This window comes from Acanthopagrus latus, chromosome 18 (genome assembly GCF_904848185.1).
Source record: "Acanthopagrus latus isolate v.2019 chromosome 18, fAcaLat1.1, whole genome shotgun sequence".
NCBI classification, from domain to species: domain Eukaryota; kingdom Metazoa; phylum Chordata; class Actinopteri; order Spariformes; family Sparidae; genus Acanthopagrus; species Acanthopagrus latus.
This window is the reverse complement of record NC_051056.1, coordinates 11891453-11911290: the sequence shown is the minus strand read 5'-3', so window position 1 is coordinate 11911290 and position 19838 is coordinate 11891453. Positions and strand designations below refer to the sequence as shown.

At 39.7% G+C, this 19838-nt stretch overlaps 1 protein-coding gene across 5 annotated transcripts in view; it reads right to left on the bottom strand.

Annotated features, from left to right (window-relative positions):
* si:zfos-2326c3.2 (misshapen-like kinase 1) overlaps nt 1-14290 on the bottom strand; it is a 69442-nt gene extending 55152 nt beyond the window's left edge. For 4 of the 5 annotated variants that reach the window (XM_037076582.1, XM_037076586.1, XM_037076584.1 and 1 more), the window contains exons 1-3: nt 14090-14290; nt 12708-12773; nt 1829-1885 (exon numbers count right to left, since the gene is read on the bottom strand). In XM_037076582.1, the coding sequence (XP_036932477.1) occupies nt 1829-1885; nt 12708-12773; nt 14090-14146 (180 nt within the window). In that variant the 5' untranslated portion in view covers nt 14147-14290. Of the gene's footprint in view, nt 1-1823; nt 1886-12707; nt 12774-14089 lie in introns of those variants that run through there. The other variant, XM_037076585.1, reaches the window with a different exon arrangement.
* Between the last annotated feature and the right edge of the window lie 5548 nt (nt 14291-19838).

The window sequence follows — 19838 nt, the reverse complement described above, 5'->3', positions numbered from 1 at the left end:
CTTAGTCATATTGCAATTTTGATCATTTTGTCAATTAATTGTGCAACCCCATTATCCATACAGTACAGTACAAATAACAGTAAGGCTAACAACACTACTGAATTTGAAAGATTAAAAGACAAAGAAGAGACTTTTTCATCCTCAAATTTAGTAACAGTTTGAGTTCTATTAATATTTGATATCACCCAAACCATCCAAGAGTGAGGTTTTAAATTTCTAAAACTAACAGAACACTAATATCAAGGAAATTCAGCTGGAATCTATAAAAGAAAAAAGGAAAAAACTATGACTTTGTCAATACAGAAATATGACAACACTGAGATAACTGTAGGGAAGGAGAGACCATTTTGCGTAATTTAATTCTGGTGTATATTAGAGTAGATTTTTGCTTTGTCCTTCTTGTGTGTCTGTCCTCTGGGGGAGTTAAAAGAGGCTGTCAAATGTACTCTAAAAGTTCCATCACTTCAATAACCTGCGCGAGTGGAGAGATAATTGAAGGGGGAAGAGACAAAAGGAAGGCAAACTGCATAAATGACTCAGTCCAATTATGGTTTATACATTATTTTCACAAACAACTGTGATATTGCTTCATTTGTCTCTAAGGCAAATTATTTAAAAGAAATTCCTCTCTGAAATAATTTCATGTGTTCTGTGTTTTTTTTTATGGAAAATGTCATGTAGATAAAAAAAAAAAAACTGCAACACAATGGCAAGACAACAAGAGAGGAAGGTTTCAAACACGTCTGTAAGCAATGTGCCTTCAGACAAACTAAATAATTAAACTGATTCCTGTGTGGATCATGACATCATGACATCATGACATCTGATTTTTATGCCTCTGTTGATTCCCATCTCTACATTTCTCTAGTTGCTGGCAACAGTTCAGGCTCTGTCTTCAGCTTAAACTTAAATTGATATGTTAAATGCTTCAAAATACTGCAGTATTGAGCCAACTTACTGGAAGTTCACTGGGATCTTGCCTATCATGATATAATCCTTTAGTGGAGTTACTTCTTCAGACTTCTCACACCACTCTAACTTTTAAAACAGTAAGACATCCTCCTCGACGGAAATCTAAATTAACAAATGTGTTCTTTTTCAGTGCTTCTGTTTTCCACAGAGGGAAGATGGACAGTCCATCGCGACCAAGGGCAGATCTATACCAGGACTAAAAAAGGAAGCACTATAAAAATGTACTGTTGCACTTCCGTTAAGTTTGGAAAGGTCAGAATCGTTACAGCAGAGGCTTTAGTCCCTCACTCCAAAAACACTGGACCCTACATTTCCCACAACACAACTCAATAGTTTGATTGGACCCCCTCCTGTGGCATTAGAAAGAAGCAGGAATGATCCTGAATGCCCACTTCTTTCAAACACCTCGACACTCCCTCCAGAGCCACATAAGACACTATATATATCCATTATTTCCCCACGAGTTATACTCATGACGTAAAATCAGTGTGATGCCAATCGAGAGACATTCACACAATTTTTTCCTTGTGTCAGACATTTTGAGCAATCATGGAGAAACCCTTATGAATGTTAAAGAAGCTCATGGGAAGTGCCCAGGATGTGAGTACATTTTCTCTGACATAACCAGGTCAACTAACTATATTCTCATTTAGGCAATCATGCGTGTAAATAAAGTTTCACATATAACCGGTAATTTGCGTTGGCATCATGTTTATCAGCTAGTTCTGGCAATGTCATGAAAAACACTTGATGTTTTACATTTAATATTCAAATTCATTCACAAAGGATAAACGAGGGAAGAAGAATAAAGACACGGAGGGAAGAGAGGGAGAGAAACAAATGTAACGCACTTTACCTCTGTAACTTCCATGACTTTGATAGCTGCCAGTTGGCCTGTCTTGACATGACGACCCTGGAAAAAACAAAGGAAGAAAAATTGAAGATCACAACAGACTGAAAAACAGTGTACTGAAAACTGTGACTGGAGTTATGATTCTAATAACTCTAAATCCCACAAGTTCTCACATAGAACTTTGCCAAAACAGTAATTAATTAATTAATTAATTAATTAATTAATATACAATAAAATAAAATTAAATAACATAACATAAAATAAAATAAAATAAACTCTGCAGATGGAGCTGACCTGTGACTCTGCACTGAAGCTTGGATGAACTGGCTTACAAAACTAGAACTACTGCCTCACAGTTGTATGTCTCTAAGTTGCTGTTCCTGAGCTATCGCACTGAATAATGGCCAGGACACTTCATATTCAGAATATTATGATGTGTGAAGTTGACCTTTCACCTTTGGATATAAAATGTCACCACTGTATCTGTTTATGACATGAATTGTTGACTAATTGTCAAAAGTGTCTTTTGTGAGGTAAATTCATCCTTGAGTCCAAGTGGATGTTTTATGCTACATTTGAAAAAATGTCCTAAACGCTTTTCTCAGATACTGCATTCACAAGAATGCGATGGACACACGTACTGACGTACGAATGACTGAGAGCCTTCATCATCATTGTTTACATACAACTTTTTACCAGAGATGGATTGTTTTGTGCACAATTTTGTTTGGTAAGTGTTAAAATCACAACTATGATCAACCAAACCACTATAGTGTGTGTATGTCACTCACACACACATATTATAAAACCTCTTTTGAGCAAATACTTGGATTGTGATATCATCTTCAATACCGGACACAGCTACATAATTTCATTTTCTCTTGAGAGGCACAGTCAGAGAGAACAAGACAGGAGACAATGTGAGGGAGAGAAAGGGAGAGAGGGGGAGGCAGCAGCGAGAGGCCAAGCTGTAAAGTGCAGTCAGGTGAAAAGGAGAAAATTGAAAACCTTGTCATGAGTCAGAAAGCTGACAAGATACTAGAGTAGCGACTCTATAAGCCTTTAAGCTGTGATGTATGACAGGACTCCGAGCCTGTGTGTGTATGAAATAGACCAGAGGGCATGACAAATCCCACTATACTCAATCAGTCAGCTAATATTCAGGTACAGACAGACAAAGAGAATCACAGAAAAACTGGGAGACGAAGATTGATGGAGAGCTTGGAAATAAACACTACATTTTTAATGCTTCTATGTGCTGTATTGAAGACATTTCATCCCTCATCCAAAAGGCTTCAGCAATTCTAACTAACTGGAGGAAAGTTGCAGGCTTTTAAACCCTGTGTAGGAGTCATTAAGGACATGTGTGAGCTCTGAGTTTCAGGGTTGTTAGGGCCACTTTGTGCTCGGAGGTTTAGGGTTCTGATGACCCCTAGCTTGTGCTCCAGTGGCTGATGATGGGTGGATGATGCTTGCCTGTTTATGTTCTGTTTTCCTGCAGCTAAATCTTAGAACGACTCCCATCCCTTTCGAAGAAATGTTTACTCTTAGGATCAATTTCGCCATGACGCATTAGGCCAGGGAGGATAGCGTTGTGTTGTAAACTGTATGTCTAAATAAAGTCATTACAACACCATAGAAGTCTAGAAGTCTCCAAGAAATAAACTCAGAAACATCAGTCAGTCCTCAGTGTGAGGATAAGCTACTAAAGACAAACTACTTCAATTTTTTCAACACGTTTCTTAACTACATTAAAACAGTTATAATCAATACTATTCACTGTCAGTGGGAACTGTGTCCATACCTTCTGCATGTGAAGGGCTCAAGTTAGCAATAACAAGAAATTTACACCAGTCGGTAAGACTGTTAAGATAAAGCATATAAATGCTAGTTAGCATTCATATGTCATATGCAACATTTGGTTACACTTTCAATATAACTCATGCTGACTTAACATTTCACATATAATAACACGGAATTACTTTCTGGATGTTATTAGTTGTCAAACATTTGTGGCTCAAAAACCATTTGGTAAGGTTTAGGAGAAGATCATACATTAGTACGTAACTTGAGTCACTTAACGCAAGTAACATATCATTTATGTGCATTAACTTCTGTATGTACTATAACTTAAAACAAATCACTCATGACTTTTGGTCACAAACAGGATATGAACTCTCTCTCTGGAGGTAAACCCCAGTGTATGACCCATCCAACCACGCCCAATCATCCCCGACCCAACTTTTCTGGCTCTTCATGCTACTGCACTTGAGGGACTCTTCAAGAAATGACACTAGAGGAGTACCAATATTGTCAAATCGTAGAAGCACTGGGCCACAGACCAGGATGTTGTATTTGCACATTGGGAGTTAAAACAGGCTGGGTGTATTTTGTTTCATCCTGATTGAGGATGTGTTTAAATGTTTTAGGCTGACAATTTAAGGGTAAAAAAATCTCATAAAAAACAAGTGGCATAAAGGTTAGTGCAAATGTTGCTGAACCAGCAACAATGAAACAGACTCAATGTCAGATAACAACCTAGCTGACATTCCTCTCATACATATTATGCTTCTATATTGGATATAAGATGCCCTCTGTCAGGCTCACTGGCCCCTATTTATTCTGTAGTAGAGGTAGAGGACACTATCTCCATAATTGCAAAGAATTGTGGCATACTAACAGCTAGTGGCCTGAATGTGATGAATAAGGAAATGGCCTTCCTGTCCCCTCAGACTCGATGCTGTCTGCTGCCTCTGCTGCCAACACAACTTACAAATGTGAAATGTTCTAATTGCAGCTGGACTACTTATTGACAATATGCTGCTCTGACACACACACATGCACTGACACACACAGGGCTCTGCCCTCTACCAGAAAATTAATTAGAGAAAGCTTGAATAAAACACACACACACACACGCACACACACACACATTATGACTCTGTGAAGTGCTAGGAATCAAACAAATAAATCCTGATACAAATGCTGTCTCCATTTCTGTCTGTTGCTTGTCCACTGAGACACACACACATACACACACAGTGGCACAATAAGGGAACACTACAAATACTGTCAGTGAAAAGGTTACTATAATATATTCATACATATGCTAATTAGACACAAGAGAGACGTTTATAACGCAGAGAACAACGGGGGACAAATGGGAGAAACACTTTCACTGTATCACTCGGCTGATCTCCAACTTTCTGTCTCACCCCCCTCTCTCTGCAATATCCTTCCTGTATGTCTCTCCGTCTCTCTCCCAGCTCCCTTTCCTGTGTCTTTCTATACATTTCATACATTCTGTTACTTACATATGTGTACTTTGTGCTTGGATGGACAGCATCACTGTTCAGCTCTCCTATCTAAAATTCATAGGATTAGTGCTATTTAAAGGCCTCATGACTGTATCTGTTTGGGTGTATGTGTGTGAGAGCGTGTGTTTTGCTAGAGACATCCTATTTTGTCCCATTACATTCACATGGCCTTCTCTGGCTGGCACTACAGGGTCAGGTCAACAGGGCTTGATTGGTTTACCATTATGCTGAGCAGAATGCTGCTAAAAGCTCAATTAAATATCATTCTGTCATATTGTCATAAAAAAAGAGCTGAGGAAATGAAGTGGGCCCCACTGTGTTTGTTTGTATGTGAGTGTCCTGCCAACCAACCAAAATTAAATTACCAGTATGACCAATCGAGCAACCACCTTGCTTTGTTTTCTTAATCAATAAGCAATTTCAATTACTTACTTCAGGCAATTTGAATTGAGAACAAAATATATACCCAAACAGTTTTAACAGGTATTAAAAGTGTAATCTGTGGGGCGCCGCTTGGCTCGGTTGGTGGCGCGCGTGGCCCATGTGCTGGGGCTCTGCAGCGGACCCAGGGTTCGACTCCCAGCCCGGGTCCCTTTGCTGCATGTTGCTCCCCCTCTCTTGCTCTGTTTCCTGTCACGCTCTTTATGTTGTGCTGTCAATAAAGCCAGAAAAGGCCAAAAAAATACTTAAAAGAAAAAAAAAGTGTAATCTGTAGAATGTGACCAGAATTCGAAGGTCGCTCCAAAAACATAGGCGTGAACTGACAACTACTGCTCTTTGCAAGCTAGGCTTGGCTGAAGCTACATAGTGTTAGCTAATTAGCTCAGTTAGCCAAGGAGACAGTGGACATGGCGTTTGCCTGGACTGGGCCCTTAGGGGGAGTTACCATGGGCAACAGGGTGCTGCTGAACCAGGTTCGGCAGCCTGACTGTGATCATGGCTGGACACCGACTGAGATCATGGCTGGACACCGACTGAATTCATCCTCCTAGACTGCTGGAGCTCAGTTTGAAAACAGAGGTTACAGTAATATGGAGGTGATTTACAGATGCTCTTACCAAGACTACAACTGCAGAGGAGCCATGGTGGGTTGGTAAATGTTTACTTAATATAAATAAACAAATAAATAAATAAATAGTACATAACTCTTGAACACAACATGTTTCTACACACTGCTAATTATGTTAGGTCATCTTTTTAAAGATTTAAACTAATACTTCCATCAGTATCTTACAAAATCCTCATTTACAACAATATTTTGTGGATATGTATGATTCACTAATTATTGTGGCAAATCATAATTTTCTTGTAGTTAGCAAGACTTTATTGCTGGTGTACTTTTAATTACATTTTCGACTTTTAGAAAGTAAGTAAGGAGGCCAATAACCTCTGAGGATATTCTAAAGTGGACTTCCCCCATATGCTCACTGTTCTGTGACACACACGGGTAATCAGCACAAAGCTCTGAGCCTCATGGGGGGCAACTTTCCTCTTCTCTCTCTAGTTTTCGTATGTCTCTCTGCCTTTTCCTTCCTCCCCTCCTCTCACCTCACCTTCCTTCCTTTTCGGCCTCTCTCACTTTCCTCTCTCCGTTTTGGTTTTCCTGTGTCTCTTTTCCACCATCTTTTCCTTCTCACCTCTAACAAGCACACACAACAACTCTACACTATGTTGGAGGATAATCTTTCAAATAATAGTGAAATAGTGGGATACTTTGCACAACTGAGCAGTCCTGCTCTTAATATGAAGAAGGAAATGATTATATTTTAACATAGAAACCCTCTAGTTAATAGTTAGGGTTAGTATTTTTTCAAAATACAACCTTGCCAGTGGCCTGCACTCTGAGGTAGATGCAGACTGGTTTGTGCAATAGTCAGTCAAAGGACTGGGTTTGGTGTAACCAAGGTATTCTTTTGTCAGCAGATCAGCTAAGATGAGTAAGATAAGAATAATGTTTTATGGGTCACAAGAAAGGGAAGTGACACTACTGAAACCAGAAAGATTTGAGGAAGCCTACATGATTCACTTTGGGAATTATATTACAGTCAGCTTTTTAATGGCTGTGCATCATTTCAACATGGTGTCACCAAGGTTTATGGAGTAAGTCAACTACAGGAACAGTGCTAGACAGCAAATTTGGCGAGCTTTAATCTTTCACAAAAACTTGACTAAAATGTTTAAATGTTAAAGGTATTTTAATACCTTGTGTAAGGTATTATACCTTATTTTTTAAATGCATGCTCTAAAACTGACTAACTTGCATGTAAGTTACCAACAGTCTATTATCTGACACAAACAGTTAATTTAATTCAGTCACTGTCCTGAAACTAGTCACTAATTTAGGCTTTTACTCTGTATTGCATCAGCAGTGATCATAGCATTTATCTTAAGTGGAGTTTGACATTTTCATGTTGTAACACACACACACACACACACACACACACACACACACACACACACACAAACACACACACACACAGATTACTCTACAGCAGTGGCTTGTAGGGAAGGGAAGTTCCTTTTGCAAACAGGGAAACGCCCTGTGTGTGTGTGTGTGTGTGTGTGTGTCTCTGTGTGTGTGTACGATGATGAGGAGCATGCACAGTGTGTACTGGTGATCCAGTACCAAGAATGTCTTAACAAAGCAGCTTAATAGTTTATGTTTATTTGATGCCAGATAGTTTAACAGGCAAAATTACTATTAGTGTTATCTTTTGTTCTGCTTCAGAACAATCCACTTGTTGCTGTTCAGTTTGAAAAAAAAAACTCTGAATGTGAATTATTTGATATGTATAAATACTACCACAACCAGTAATACAATGATTCATCATGAAACAAATAATCCAAGACATTTTTGTTCTTTGCTCAATTTTCCTAAAAGAAGACTCTCAGATTGTCAGGGAGGGAATTCTTTGTCCTGCAACAACAACACTGCTGCAGGCATGGTACCACCATGTGACCACTACAGCACATAATACATCCTTTAATACAAATGTGCAAGTGTGTGTGCTCTTTATCAGCTGGACACAAGCGATTTTGTTCTTGTTGTGCACATGCTTGGGACAAAAAAAGAGAGCAGTTAATGTAAAGTGAAATTAATGCTCTCACTGGTGATAAAGAAAAAGCCAAAGACACACATTTAAGAGATGAGAAGAGAGGAGGAATTGAGTTGAAGTAGAGGAAGGGCTGCACAACTATTAAAAACTTTAAAATTCAATATGTCTAAGTACAATACTGAAATCTTAAAAGTTATATGATCAAGGTAAAATGTGTGACAGAACAGCAAGTGAAGTACTGTAATGCTGCATGGATGCTAAAACATATTTTTGTTTGGTACAGACTCAAAGAAATGTCACATCATCATGATTTGTAAAATTTGAATTGTAAAATCTGTATAAAGTGAACAATAGTGGAACTGTTCAGGGAAAAGAGCGACCGTCAAAGTCCAACAACCTTAGTTGTTTGGTGCAGGAACTTTTCTGGGAACTTTTTGAAGGACTAAGATGCTTTAACTTGTTCATATTCAGTGCAGTTTTAGTCCCTGCCATTCTGTCACTTCACTGCTGTACAGTAAACCGAAACTGATATAGGTGGAGTTTTTGCAGTGCTAAATGTCACGCTCCGGTCAAACACGTTTCATTACTGATACTAAAGCACAAAACTGACCTGAAAAAAAATCTCAAGCTATCATATCCTCTCTACATGGCTTTCGTTTCAGGTGTTTCAAATGTTTTCATGCCTGCACTTCTCTTTTCCAACACCTACTCAACCAGCACTCATATACAACAGGGATGACTGTGTGTTGTCTTGTTTCGTGCAAGAATAATGTCTCAATCTACATGGTGGCTTTTCAGCCTGTTATCGCTCTAATCTCTTTAATTATCACAGTTCTTCAGATGTGGTGGACATGAAAACATAAGTGCACTGAAGATTCTTTGAGTTTCTCAGTAGTTCCTTACTTTTCAGTTTGCAGGGACATTTTGCTGAAAAGGCCTGATTGTGTTCTCCACCGCCCTCTTGTCTCCATATGACTCTCCATCTCTTCTAATTGCTGTCTTTCATGGTAAGTCAGAAAAATGCTGTCTGCTGACCATGAGGTTGTTACGCTGAGTTTAGATTAAAATGAGGCTAATGGGGTTCACTCCCCTCCAGTGCCAGTGGGTTTGACTGACATGATATCAGACTACTAACTAACTGCCAATTAGTGGGTCATAAATCAGACCACATTGCTGTGCAACATGAGTCATGGTAAAATTCAGCAATCAAAGCAATCAGCCCCTGAGGCTAGACACAGGTTAGCTGAAAGGCTTCAATTTAGAGGAGAACTAATTGGCAACATAAGTTGAACTATAAACCATTTCAACAAACAACAGACAGTATGCAGTCTGGTTTAAAACAGGGACTACAACAAACTGCACATTACTGTGCACATATAAACACTGTCTTGGTGACTCCTGCTCCATCTGCCTCCTCAACTTCTTCATTCTCAAACTCTTTCTTGAAGTCCAAAGGTCTGCAAGTGAATTTTCCATATGCTGTCTGCCTAAAATGTCCTCTCTCGTTTGTTAGTTTTCCTCCTCTGGAAATCATTTGCTTGCTTTCACTATTCCTTAACATAAAACATATAAGGTATCTTGCAAACACATTTGAATCATGATTAAGTCAGGTCTAGAGTAATCTGCCGATCAATTTAATGATTAACTGATTAATTGTTTGGGCTAGAAAATGGTGAAAAATGATGGTCAGTCAGTGCGTTTACATGCACAGCTTAGTTGGATTACAGCTATAGTTTGACTATGCTGCTCAATCGGACAACTGCAATTGTCCGAGTATAACATGCCGGTGAGAAAATCGAATTACTGGCCGAAGCATGTCATACCCCGGTATGCTAGGTGGTGCTGTACCCATTTCAACTACTGATAATAAAGCCACCTCCGGCTGACCTCTTTACGTCACCAGCTGCCTCGGCATTCGAGAAAGATGGCATACGAAGAGCGAGGAAAAGCTACATCTTTGTACATTTCGTATATGGTGTACATGATAATTACACAAACTAGATGCACAATGGCGCTCTTGCTTGCGGTTATTTCTGAGGAAAGATGCTGCCGCCGCCATCCTTCTACTTCCGGCTCACAGCCCCGTGAATAAAGTCTTGAGCCTGCGCAGAACGCAAAATCTGATCCAATGGAGCATATACTTGCAGGAATAATGCAACTATCAATCGAATAATCTAGGTGTATTAAACCGACTATGAGAAATCCGATCCAGTCCGATTATAGTCAGACTAAGGTGTATACATGCATCTTAAAAATTCGATCATAGTCGGACTAACCCAGTAATTCGGTTTTCTTGAGTGTAATGTAAACACAATGAGTGTATCCCACAACCAGACATTGGCTCCCTCCCTCCCTGGATTGGCTTCCTCTTTTTTAACTGAGCTTTTAATTCCCTACACCCCAGCAAGACCACCCAGGTCCTCTGACCATTCATTTCTGGTGACAGTTGCACTTCATCTCGAGGGATTCTACAGAAATAACTTTCACTTGACTCAGTTATGACTCAGTTATTACCTCTTGTTCAAGTCGTTCAGCTGGAGTACCATGGACAACATTTACCAAAATATCCGTTGGCTTTCACAGTTGTTAACTATTTGATTAATCACTGCAGATCTAAATTGTCTTAAATTGTGATAGTGACACACCATGGGGACTGTAACTAACTTGCAATCCTTAATTTACATAACTGCAACACGAAGTGCTAAGCTTAAATTCAAGATCCCAGCATCTGCTGTTGGATTTCCCCTTCATGTTACATTCCTACACGCTACAAAATGCAAAGTAATGCAAAGGCAACACACATATAAATAAACAGAAGAAAGCCAGGATGCTTTGTCAGCATCTCCTGCACTCAGTCCACAACCAAGTGTTTTCTTAAAGGGCCATGCGTTTGTGTGCGTGGCATTGTTCTATAGGGCCTATTCCTGTTCTGGTTTCCCATGTGATGGGATTCACACACACACAGACACACAAACACTTTGTGAAAGTTTCTGTGTTGACACGAGGAAGCAGGTCTGCACAGTCCACATTTAAGTCCAACTGAGAGCCTGCTAATGCAACATGAGTATTAGAACCAGCATGCACACAAATGGCCAAGAAACTAAAGAGACGATTAGAATATTAAGCAGAGTCAGCCACTGAAGTCGTCAGAGGTGACATAACCAGCACTTATTATTAGCTGCCTGTAAGTTTATTTTATGTGGCATACATTTTAAATGATTAAAGCAGGGCCAGAGAGTATTAGAGAAGGAGGTCTATTTTCATATCTGTCATTTCATTCATGGGTTTACAAAATTAAAATACTATGAGTTATAACACCTTTCCAAATTGTGTTGAAAAAGAAATCACATCAATATCACTGCTCTAATCCACCCACAATAAGACTGCTCACCATTCATCCATATTTGTAGGCTTTCCTTGTGAGAATTGTGACGTTCTAACCCTGTGTAAAAGCACCCTGTCTGAAGGCAAACACAAACAAATCCTGTGCATCTCTTGCGATATTCTTCTTCCATAAATCATTTTGGATTATCTATTCGTCTTTTCTTTTCCATGTAGCAGGCAGAGTTGCGGTCAGGCAATTGGCACTACTACATAACACATCTCAAAAAAAGTTGGGCAGCCCAACAGCAATGAAGTCTTGAATTCTGGTGACAATACAAACAAACAATCTAGTGACCACTCATAAAGGTGAGGAACCCTCGGTTGCACATCCACCCAGGAGGCCATCTTTTGATGCTCAAAACTGAAACTGTTCCACATACGTATACTAACACATAACATAGTTTGTGGTATTGCAGGGCCATGAGAACATGACTTGCACAGAGGGAACAGCCAGCTGCACAGACCTAAATAAGACTAAACACCTCCTGTAACCACAAACCACCAGTTCACATATACACAAACAGATATTGTGATAAGGAAGTGAGCCCCACCCAGGCCCTTTAAAAGATGCTGCAGATGCTATGATGCTGGTGTGTGTGTGCGTGTGTGTGTGCGTGTGTGTGACTCAGTATGCTATTTGTAAGAGCTATACAGGATATTTCAATTAGCTGAGAATTTCTTCTTTTTCTTGTGAAGTAACTGGAAGTAGCCGCAGTAAGGTTTACCAGAAGTGACACGTCAGACACTGCAATATACTGTGAGTGTTTGTGTCATGGCTGCTGGAGGTTTATGGTGTGCAGCTTGTGAGATGTTCTTTTTTATGGTTTTATCCCCTGGTGTTTTTGTTTTTATTATCTTTTTATCTCCAGCTTTTTTTTTGACCACTTTGTACACTTACTAAGAAAAATGCTTTATAAATAAAGTTTATTATATTACTACAACAGGCAACTTTTATGATCTAACTTACTGCCATGTAAACAAGGTTTAAATGGAGACATGACAATATACTGTACATGTGTTTGCAACAGCATCACAGTTTACAGCAGTGTTTCTGTTCTGCCATGCACCCAACAAATATCTACTGATATGCAGGTAAAGAAGGACAGAAACCATGGGAGCACTAACCTTGTACACCTGACCGTAGGTTCCATTGCCAACTACCTCCACCAACTCAAAGATTCCTGCTGGGTCCTAGAAAAAAAGACAACATGGTAAAGAAAACAAAAGAAAAGATGATAGGGGATAGGAGTGATGTTGGGCAACAAGTAGAAGAGCTGGGCCAAATAAAGAGCACAGAGCTGGGCAGTACAGATGAACAGTGCACTAACTGAGGCTGCACAGTATGGTCAAGAAAATATATTTTAAGGTTAATCTGACAGATACGGCACTTTGATTGCAATATGATTCACAAGTGTCACAATCTTAATTTTCTTGATGTGTAGTGGGGTCTGTACCAAACCAGCAGCATGTCTTCTTACATGTGGAGAGCAAGATTTGTCAACCAGGACATCTCTGAAGTGCTGCAATACTCACAACTTCTTCCAATTTAGACATTGCACATAACCAAAAATTCAGTTTTGAGTAACTGCACAGACCTAGCGCTTGCAATATAGAAAATGTTGGGAGCGTTTCAGCAAATTTAAAGAAAAACTATGACAGACAGCTTTGTAGCATGCAATATACTCTGTACTATGGGCAAATGGAGGAGAACAATGAGGTGCTATGCTGGGATGGGGACTGAGGAAGTGGGGCTGCAATTGTTGATTGCATTGTGACCTACAAGGAATGAAAATAAAATCTGAAAAACTTTGAAAAATGTGCTTTTTTCAAAAGAGAAAAAAATGAATTTCTGACAACATTATTCCACTGAGTATACGAATACTATTAACTACAGAGGAATAAAACGCCATTTGATGTGTTCAATGTAAACGTACTGGAGTCACATAAGGGCATAGTCATTTTCTGTAGGGCTTCCATCTTAGAAGTATTGCAAAAATATTCATCAGTGAATATTTGATGAAAGAAATGTTCATAAATGGCATACCACCACTACACACTAGGTATCGAGTGTGAGAATTATATGAATTGGGTTAAAACAACATAAATAAATGTGTTTCTCACTATTTTTCTGTCAGTTACTGCACCAAGCTGAACTCAGCGGGCTTTCACTTGTTGCATGTCAACTTTTCAGCTGCTCGGCCAGAGGAGAGTCCTGTGTGTACACACCGCAGCCTGTAAACTTACACCGAACAGGACACGGCGCAGACGCGCAGCATAACGTTACAGGGTGTAAAGCCTTTAACACGTTACACTAAAGTTAGGACGCGACGAGACGTTTTTCTCTGACAGCACACACAGTCGGCGAGAGGCGACCGTTAGACGAGTAAAAAAAGTTGAAACTACCGTTAGGTTTCAAACAACACCCACCACATCCCTCCAGTGTTTACTCAAACACTTCATTAAAAAAAAAAGAGAAAAAAAAAGCAAGACAAAACTGTTTTACTCACTCTCAAAGCAGCGAGGTCTATGCTGTCCAAACTTCGAGTGGTATTTTCTCTCGACATTGCTGCCAATAAGTTTGTCAGCGGGTTGCTGCCTGTGGACAAGACATGGACGGTCAGCGGTTTCTCCTCGACAAACTAACGGGTTCCCCTCCGGTCGGGTCCATTCTGAACTTTAGCTGGCTGCGTCAAGAGTGTCGGCTGTTAAACACACCACATCCGGACTACCCCTTTCAGAATAAGACTGAAGAATGCGAAAAACAAGTGATTTTACGGGCAAGACCATGACATTTTTGAGAGATTTGCGGTTCATTTCGTTTCATTTAAAGAGAATTAGAGCAGCATTATCAGAATGAATATATGATAATGTATGACAACAAGCTTAACTGAATGTTAATCCATCACACTTGGGGGTTTTGGGGGATGCGCCTGACTTTTGAAAGTTTCACTTCCTTTTCACTTTCCGTTTATTTATTTCTCTCTTTCTATTACATTTCTTATGTCACACGTATACCATCCTTACTTCATTGTGAAATTAGCATCATGTAATTTCTGCTTGCGTTAACTCTGTTTCACTTGACGCTAGTTTTACTTTACTTTTTTTTTTTTTAAAGTGACTCAATAAGTTGACATCCAGTAAACCCCGGGAAACGAGGAGGAAGTTTTGCTTTAGCCTACTGACCCATTTTCCACTATCTACGTCCATTTTGAGCCGAATGAGAGGGCAAAATGTGTTTCAGGAAAGCGAATGTAAAGTGAGTGATACAGTAAGTATGTGAGTGTCTACATTTCACCCGTTTACACATTAGGCCCACTTATCAACATGTTTCATCCCATTAGGGGGCAAGGCTAGTCTGGACTGCTTGCTAATAATATCTGAATGTATCCTTGAACGTACTCAACATAAAATTGGAAGTAGTGTTAATCTTTTCTCAGCATGGGCCTACATTTTGACTGTGATATCGTAGCACTAGCAATAATATGCATAATTCAATGCATGTGTCATCACGTGATGGCCATCCTGGTTCTTTTATATTATAAAGGCCTTTCCTGCTTAAAAAAACTAAAACAAAGAGAGACCATGTGTAAAATCCTGTGGCAATGTATTCGCAGCAAAATTAATGACTGGAATTGATATTTTTGCCAGGATGCACAGAAATTAAAAGAGCCAGGAAGTGAATTGTCTTGAAATGTAGAAAAAAGTTTACTTTAATATGAAGAAATAGGACATGTTGTTCTTGAAGTCCCATCTCTCTGTAGGCTCACAGGGTTTGACTGACTTATGACGCTCATCCTATACCTGAACTTGGATAAGTGGCCCACACCATTATGTGTAATATGTGAACACCCGTATGTGTTAGATACTTGGACAGTGAAAGCTATATTATCTGTAAGAGCTCCATTCTATTAAGTGTCACAGTAAGTCATGTCAGCGAGTGTGTACGCACAATACCAGAGCCCTGGGACAGGCTCACCCACATGGAATGGAGCCATCATTAATGATATAAATCCAATTGTGCTTTTCAAGCCAAAATGTCAGCTACAAGAACAGTTAATTGTGTTTGTTAGGGTTGGGTGATGTCTGCTGAATTGGCATAAGTCTACAGTGAAACATTGTGATGGACGATGACGTTGTTTATGAATTTGAGGCAGTGTGTCCCCTCAGTGTTGTCATCAGGCAGCAGTTGCGTATTAGCCCACCACTGAACTTGCTCTGACATGAATCTCCAACTATTTCACCCTGCAGAGGAGACTACCTCTCTTTATACCATGGTCTGGGAGAATACTTGATTCTGATTGGCTGCAGGGTGTCCATTAACCCCTGATATATGAACACCTACTAAGTAGTTCTAAAGTTCCTCTAAAGCGAATAATCTCACATCCCGTTCGCTGTTCAACTCTCTACTTCAGGCTGCGGCCACAGTAACGTTACACACAGCCGATCATTTGTTCGTGAAAATCTTGATATTGATTTGGGGACAATGACTTGATTGGTTAGCTAGCTAGTCTTGTTGTTAAACATACTGTCAAATTATATTTACTGTTTGCCAAGTGTATGCAATGTCATTGACTTGGAATCTTGCTAGCATAGTGTTAGCTTGCTGGCTCATCGCTGAGCAGACTAGAATATCTCCTGTTGCCAAGTGGTATCTAAGGTCTGTCCTATTTACTGGAGGAGTGAACAACGTTTTGTTGCATAATAACCTTACAGGAGGGTAATGATTGTTCAAGTTATTAGTCAAACCCTCAGGCATTACCAGGGAAACTTAGTTATGGCTTGCGAAAAACTTTATATTTTGATTGTAAAACGCATGAAAATATAAATTGATGGTCTAAATTTCTTTTCTTTGGCAAGTGACCATGGTATAAGCGGGATAATGCCCTTCGAGGTGTCCATAATCAGGAATTAATGGACTTCACGGAGGCAACCGTCCTCCGCTGCCCGTCGGACAGTCCTTAGGCCTCCGTGTTGTCCATTAATTCCTGATTATGGACACCTCGTTGGGCATTATCCCTTACTTAACCACCGACATACATCCCTGTGCCAGGTTCTGTACATTAATTTGCTTTGTTCGGTATGATATGCATAAAATAATATGGTTGACTGGCCAAGGGCTGTTAACTGTGTTTAAAAACAGCGTGACTGAGAGAAACAGCGGCCCATGAGAAAAAAAAACCCCAAAAACATTGCTGCCACAAATTCAATAGAGTGTCTCGGGGTTTGCCTAAGTGAACTGGTTTGATAAGAAAATAATAAACCGGACATGCAGATGTAAAGTTAGTGCACTGAGCAGCAACATTTTCTCTCCCAGATATCACAAACAACAGCAACTCTTGCCCTGTGACATCTTTGAGGGGGTACACCACTTCATTGTGCTGCCTGGTGGGGAGTCTTTTAAATCACAATTTTTTGATGGTCCGAGATTAGTAGGCGGTGGCTGTCAGCCATCGGCGATGAACGATGGCTCAACCCTGATGCTTGTAATTGCTAGTGCACAAATACCTTTATATGAATAAGCTACTTAGAGGTGCAATATGTAGGAATTTTAGTTTAAAACATAAAAAGAAAACTAAATATATCATGAGAATGTGAAGTTAGACCCCATGCCAAAGAAGTCTGTGCTGTTTTGCAGGTGGCCAATTCTTACATATTGCACATTTAAGTCAAACAAACTAAGTATTACAATTTTCATGACTTCATGACATTTTTTATTTTAAACTAATTGAGACAACAAGGTACTCAAGAGTGGAAGAAGTTTGCATTTAGCAAGCGAGTTACCGTCAGCTGTTTTATGTTGTGTCACTAAAGACTATCACATCTAAAGATGGTGGTAGCATGTAACACTAAATATAACACAATTAAACAATTGATTGACACTAAAGATGATCTGGAATGTGAGAAAACAATGGTTAATACTAGCAATACCCCGATGTTTGTGACTTAAACCTCATTGCAGTCGTCCAGTAAGAGAGTTATTTACTGTTGGAGGCACCTCATGAAACATAGAAAAAAAAAATAAATCTGAAAGCAGAAACATGTAACTTCAGAAATATTGCTTATAGGCTACTCCGTGTCTTGTCATATTTCAGTTCACATGGCAGCATCTTTGCACACACATTAGCTCTCACCCACAGCCCCCCATACATTTTTAAACATGTTTACAGGAAAGTGCCTGGCAGTTATCACAGGTGGACATAGGTGGAAGTGGAAGTGTAGACAGTATATATTAGACAGATATTATTCATGTCACACGACCATGACTGCAAATTACACCACCACCCTGTTTCATTAATCTTTTCTTTTTTTTTGCTTTATCTACTTGTGATTTTAAGTATGAAATATATTGAATAGATAGAGCTTAGCAATCTAGTCTCCTGAATCAACCAGTGAGTCACAGTCAGCATGGTAAAATAAGGGTCATTATGTGGTGGGACACAGTCACTGTGTGTGTGTGTGTGTGTGTATGTGTGTGTGTGTGTGTGTGTGTGTGTGTGTGTGTTGGGGGAAGAACAGAAGCATGAGGTTTGTGCGTTAGTGTGAGTGTAGGGGAATGAGAGGACGATGGAAAGTGACTCTCTTGCACCCTCTGTATGTGTGTTTGTGTGTAAGTGAATGTGACAAATTAAGAGTGAGCGAGGGGCTGTGAGTGTGTACTGCCTGTGTGTGTTTGTGTCGCAGTGAAGAATGGTCTCTCTGTGGTATCACACAGTGGCCCTGTTCACATCAGGGTCAGCTGCCTACGCACACACACAAACACACACTCAAACACACATTTCTAGTCTCATATCCAACCTAAACAAGACAACATTCTGAGTAACAATTGAATAAGAAAATTCCAGAGCGATAGAGGCCGTTTGTCCGTCTGTCTCTCTCCACATCTCCATCCCTTCTTGACTTTTTCCTTGTACGTATCCTGTGCCAAGAGGAAGTTGACATTCCACTTGTTCACTTTTCCTGAGGGCACTTGTGTTCATGCACGCACACACACACACACACACACACACACACACACACACACGCACACACACACACACACGCACACACACACACACACACAAATGCAGGAATAAACATGTATAGAGCAATGATAAGAGCATCAGATGTCACATGGTTTGAATCCAAAAGATATGAGGGACAGTTCCCCAGAAACTAACAGGGCCTCATTTTGTGAGGCAAGGCAAAGTAAATTTCACTTCATTCTTTATTCAGTCTTTCTTAAATCTTAAAATAATCAAAAGTTCTAAAGGATTTGAAACGATTCAACCTTTGAACCTTCAGACCTATCAAGCCAGTGTCATTAGTATGCTTGATAGATCGTGGCATAGCTTTTTAGATGTTAAGAAAGATGGGGCATTGGAAGCAGCTGTGTATTTTTTTTTAACTTTAAAATCGAATTACGACCAGCTGATAAATAGGCAGAGTTACTTTACTCTAGAGATACATTACCAACTGCTGATGTGCCCTCGACTGACCAGTTGTAGAGCAAACTATCAGGGGGGGCTGTGGACAGCTTCCAAGTGTGAATGTGTGTCGTCAGTGTGAAGCAGAAGTGTGGTTGAAAAGAAGCGTTTGTTCTCAGCTGATAAAAAAAAGAAAAGAAAAGTGAGCTAAATGTATTTAGACAACATGATGAAGGGTAAATTAAAAGAAAAACCAACATAAAATGTTTTATGGTGCTGGACCGGGACAAGAATACAGAGCAGCTCCACTGCTCATTTTCATAGATTCTCCAACTCTCAATCTTCTAAAACCTATTCCCTTGATTGGTGTTTCGATGATTGGTGGAGAATTATTAAATTAGGATCCAGTGACTGGTAAGGCCAGAGCATATGATTCAAACCGTCAAAACATTCAGTGGCTTCTTGTGGGTGGATGCATTGTCATCCTGGAAGTCTTAGTAACATTTTCTTTTAATTTGTCACATCAAATGCCTGTACTGACATAAGCAAGTCTACACCCCACAACATACACTGTGGAAAGTGTACAGTGAGACAGGTTCAAGGAAAGTGGAATCAAACATGATTTTATTGGAAAGATATAAGTGTAAACCCACAGTGACATCTCTCACTGGTTTGTGGACTACTGTTTGAAGCTTCAGATTGATAATAAAGGATGTCCTGATTGGATCTTACTAAGATCCAGAGGAAGCCATGGCAATACCTAGGGCCAGGTATAGTTAGAAAAATTTTGATACTGGTACCGATACCTTGACTTGACTGAGTGATACCTTTTTTTGATGCCAATTTTATGAAA